Source organism: Eimeria mitis, genomic scaffold, assembly GCF_000499745.2.
Source record: "Eimeria mitis Houghton genomic scaffold, Emh_scaff2614, whole genome shotgun sequence".
In the NCBI taxonomy this organism is placed as follows: Eukaryota; Apicomplexa; class Conoidasida; order Eucoccidiorida; family Eimeriidae; genus Eimeria; species Eimeria mitis.
This window is the reverse complement of record NW_013570954.1, coordinates 3,369-5,311: the sequence shown is the minus strand read 5'-3', so window position 1 is coordinate 5,311 and position 1,943 is coordinate 3,369. Positions and strand designations below refer to the sequence as shown.

At 50.8% G+C, this 1,943-nt stretch overlaps 1 protein-coding gene across 1 annotated transcript in view; it reads right to left on the bottom strand.

The window, feature by feature from the left end:
* EMH_0056280 (uncharacterized protein) overlaps positions 1–1,943 on the bottom strand; it is a gene marked incomplete at both ends in the record, with an annotated part of 4,066 nt that overhangs the window by 1,468 nt on the left and 655 nt on the right. The window contains 7 exons of the mRNA XM_013497342.1: positions 3–61; positions 231–320; positions 461–570; positions 686–763; positions 889–962; positions 1,133–1,217; positions 1,408–1,743. Of these exons, the coding sequence (XP_013352796.1) occupies positions 3–61; positions 231–320; positions 461–570; positions 686–763; positions 889–962; positions 1,133–1,217; positions 1,408–1,743 (832 nt within the window). The remainder of the gene's footprint in view (positions 1–2; positions 62–230; positions 321–460; positions 571–685; positions 764–888; positions 963–1,132; positions 1,218–1,407; positions 1,744–1,943) is intronic.

The following is a 1,943-nucleotide window of genomic DNA, read 5'->3' as shown; positions in this document are numbered from 1 at the left end:
GCGGTTTCGCTGCCGTGCAAGTCGAATATACTCCTCAATACCTTCATCATCGGCATTTGCCCTAGCCAGAATCGTCCGCAGTCGTAGCTGAGGAAAGACAAAAATCAGCGAAAGGCATGCATGTATAATTCCTTGTGCGAGCTAATACACGTGAGGTGACAACGGGTTCTCTATATGGTGCCTGAATTCTCAAAAAACGTGGGAGTATAATGCGTCCGCTTTGAGCCTACCGTAGACCTCGAGCAGAACGCTGCCCTTGGAAGGCGAGCCTTCTGGCTTTGGCAACTCGAAAGAGAACCGAGTTGTTTCCCCTTCTGCTACTGCAGCCACACAGCAACATATATGCAAGCCCAGTGATTCCCACTAGGACTTCAACGTTGTAAAATGGCATACGCAGGAGCTGCCATTCCGCAGCTGCAGACAGCCTAAGAGAATACTACGAGGAGAGTCGCTACAGAACTGAATCATCTGTTTGACGGTTTCTGTGAAGCGCCCACTGCCTGTCTGTTCAGCTTCATCCAGCACATTCACGAGCATCTCTTCGAGTAAACAAACTCCATCACGTCCAAACTGCGCGCAAGCAAGTGAATTGTAACAATGCAGTGTTATGCAGCATGGCGGCGCGAACATGCGCTCTCCAGGTACACGCGTAGCTGCAGTGCGGGCAATGGGTTGCTTAACTGACATGACGACCATCCAGACCGGTCCAAAAAGCGCGGAAGAGATCAACAAAAACTTCAAAAATAGTTCCATTGCTGAAGTTCTGCGCGCAGACCAACGCACCCTTGTTGTTAGGCAGGTTAATAATTGCCTGCTCGTGTTTCTACCTGTAAGCCAGATTTGGGAAGGAAAGGACTAATGAAGAGCGTTACGACTCATGTAACTCACAAGTTCTTCAATCCGTATATGAATTTTTATTCCACCAGAGGGATTGTTGAACGGACATTGGATCTCGAATTCCCCTGCAGGACGTTCAAACAACAAATAAAAGGGCAGATGTTCAGGTTGGAAGCATTTACCACCGAAGCACTCATATCTACACTGCACGATCTGGTGTCAACTAGAAACATGCTCAGGCGCGCCACTGTATTCTTGAAATCTAATTGGAGCACTGGTGCGGCGGTTGCATTACCCTTGTGTGGGCCCCCGTGAAGGAGGTAAAGGTCCCTTAGAGTATCTTCCAAACCATCCAATGATTCTCCCAATCGTGGGTGTCTCTGCGATAAGAAGAACAAACTGGCACCAACAGTTGTCTGTGAAAGGTCAACCGTCAACCGGTGCCCTCCACCCCACCTGACCAACAGGCCTAGACATTAAAATGCGTGCATTTGCGTTATCTGCATAGGAGTACGCTTCGAAATGCTGCTTGGTCGGGAAGCTGGGCAGTGACTCGTATCACACACGTACTCGTTCAAGGTGTGGGAAGCTGTAAGATCCGTCAATGTCCCTATAATGCGGAGATGCCTTGTCTCCCAATCGCAGGTTAGTTTCGTGTGGAGCTCGGCGCCCTGCAGGAACTGGCTCGTTTCCTTGGTCTGCAATGCCACCAGGACCAGAAGCAGACGTGGAAGGTCCTGGATCAGGAGCTAATAACATTTCATGCTCTTCTGTGGGTGGTCCCTGTTGGACACGTGGATACGATGGCCACCACCGCTTCGGCGAGGGTGACCTCCTCCGCCTTCGGAGACCACTTCCACCCACGCTGCTCCCTTCGCCGCAGGCGGCTTCATCTTCGTCGCTATCCTGTACACAATGCAGCCAATACAGCGCGCAGCATATACATGCCATATCCCCATAATAAACAAAGCAACATTGCATCTACCAGGCGTAAAATCCAAAGTAGACCTACACCCTGCAGCAAGGGTCGCCGTTCGCCGTCATCCCTGTCGCCACCTCCTTCAGCCAATACCCTTGCAGAGGCCCTCCCTCTGATGGATAGTTCT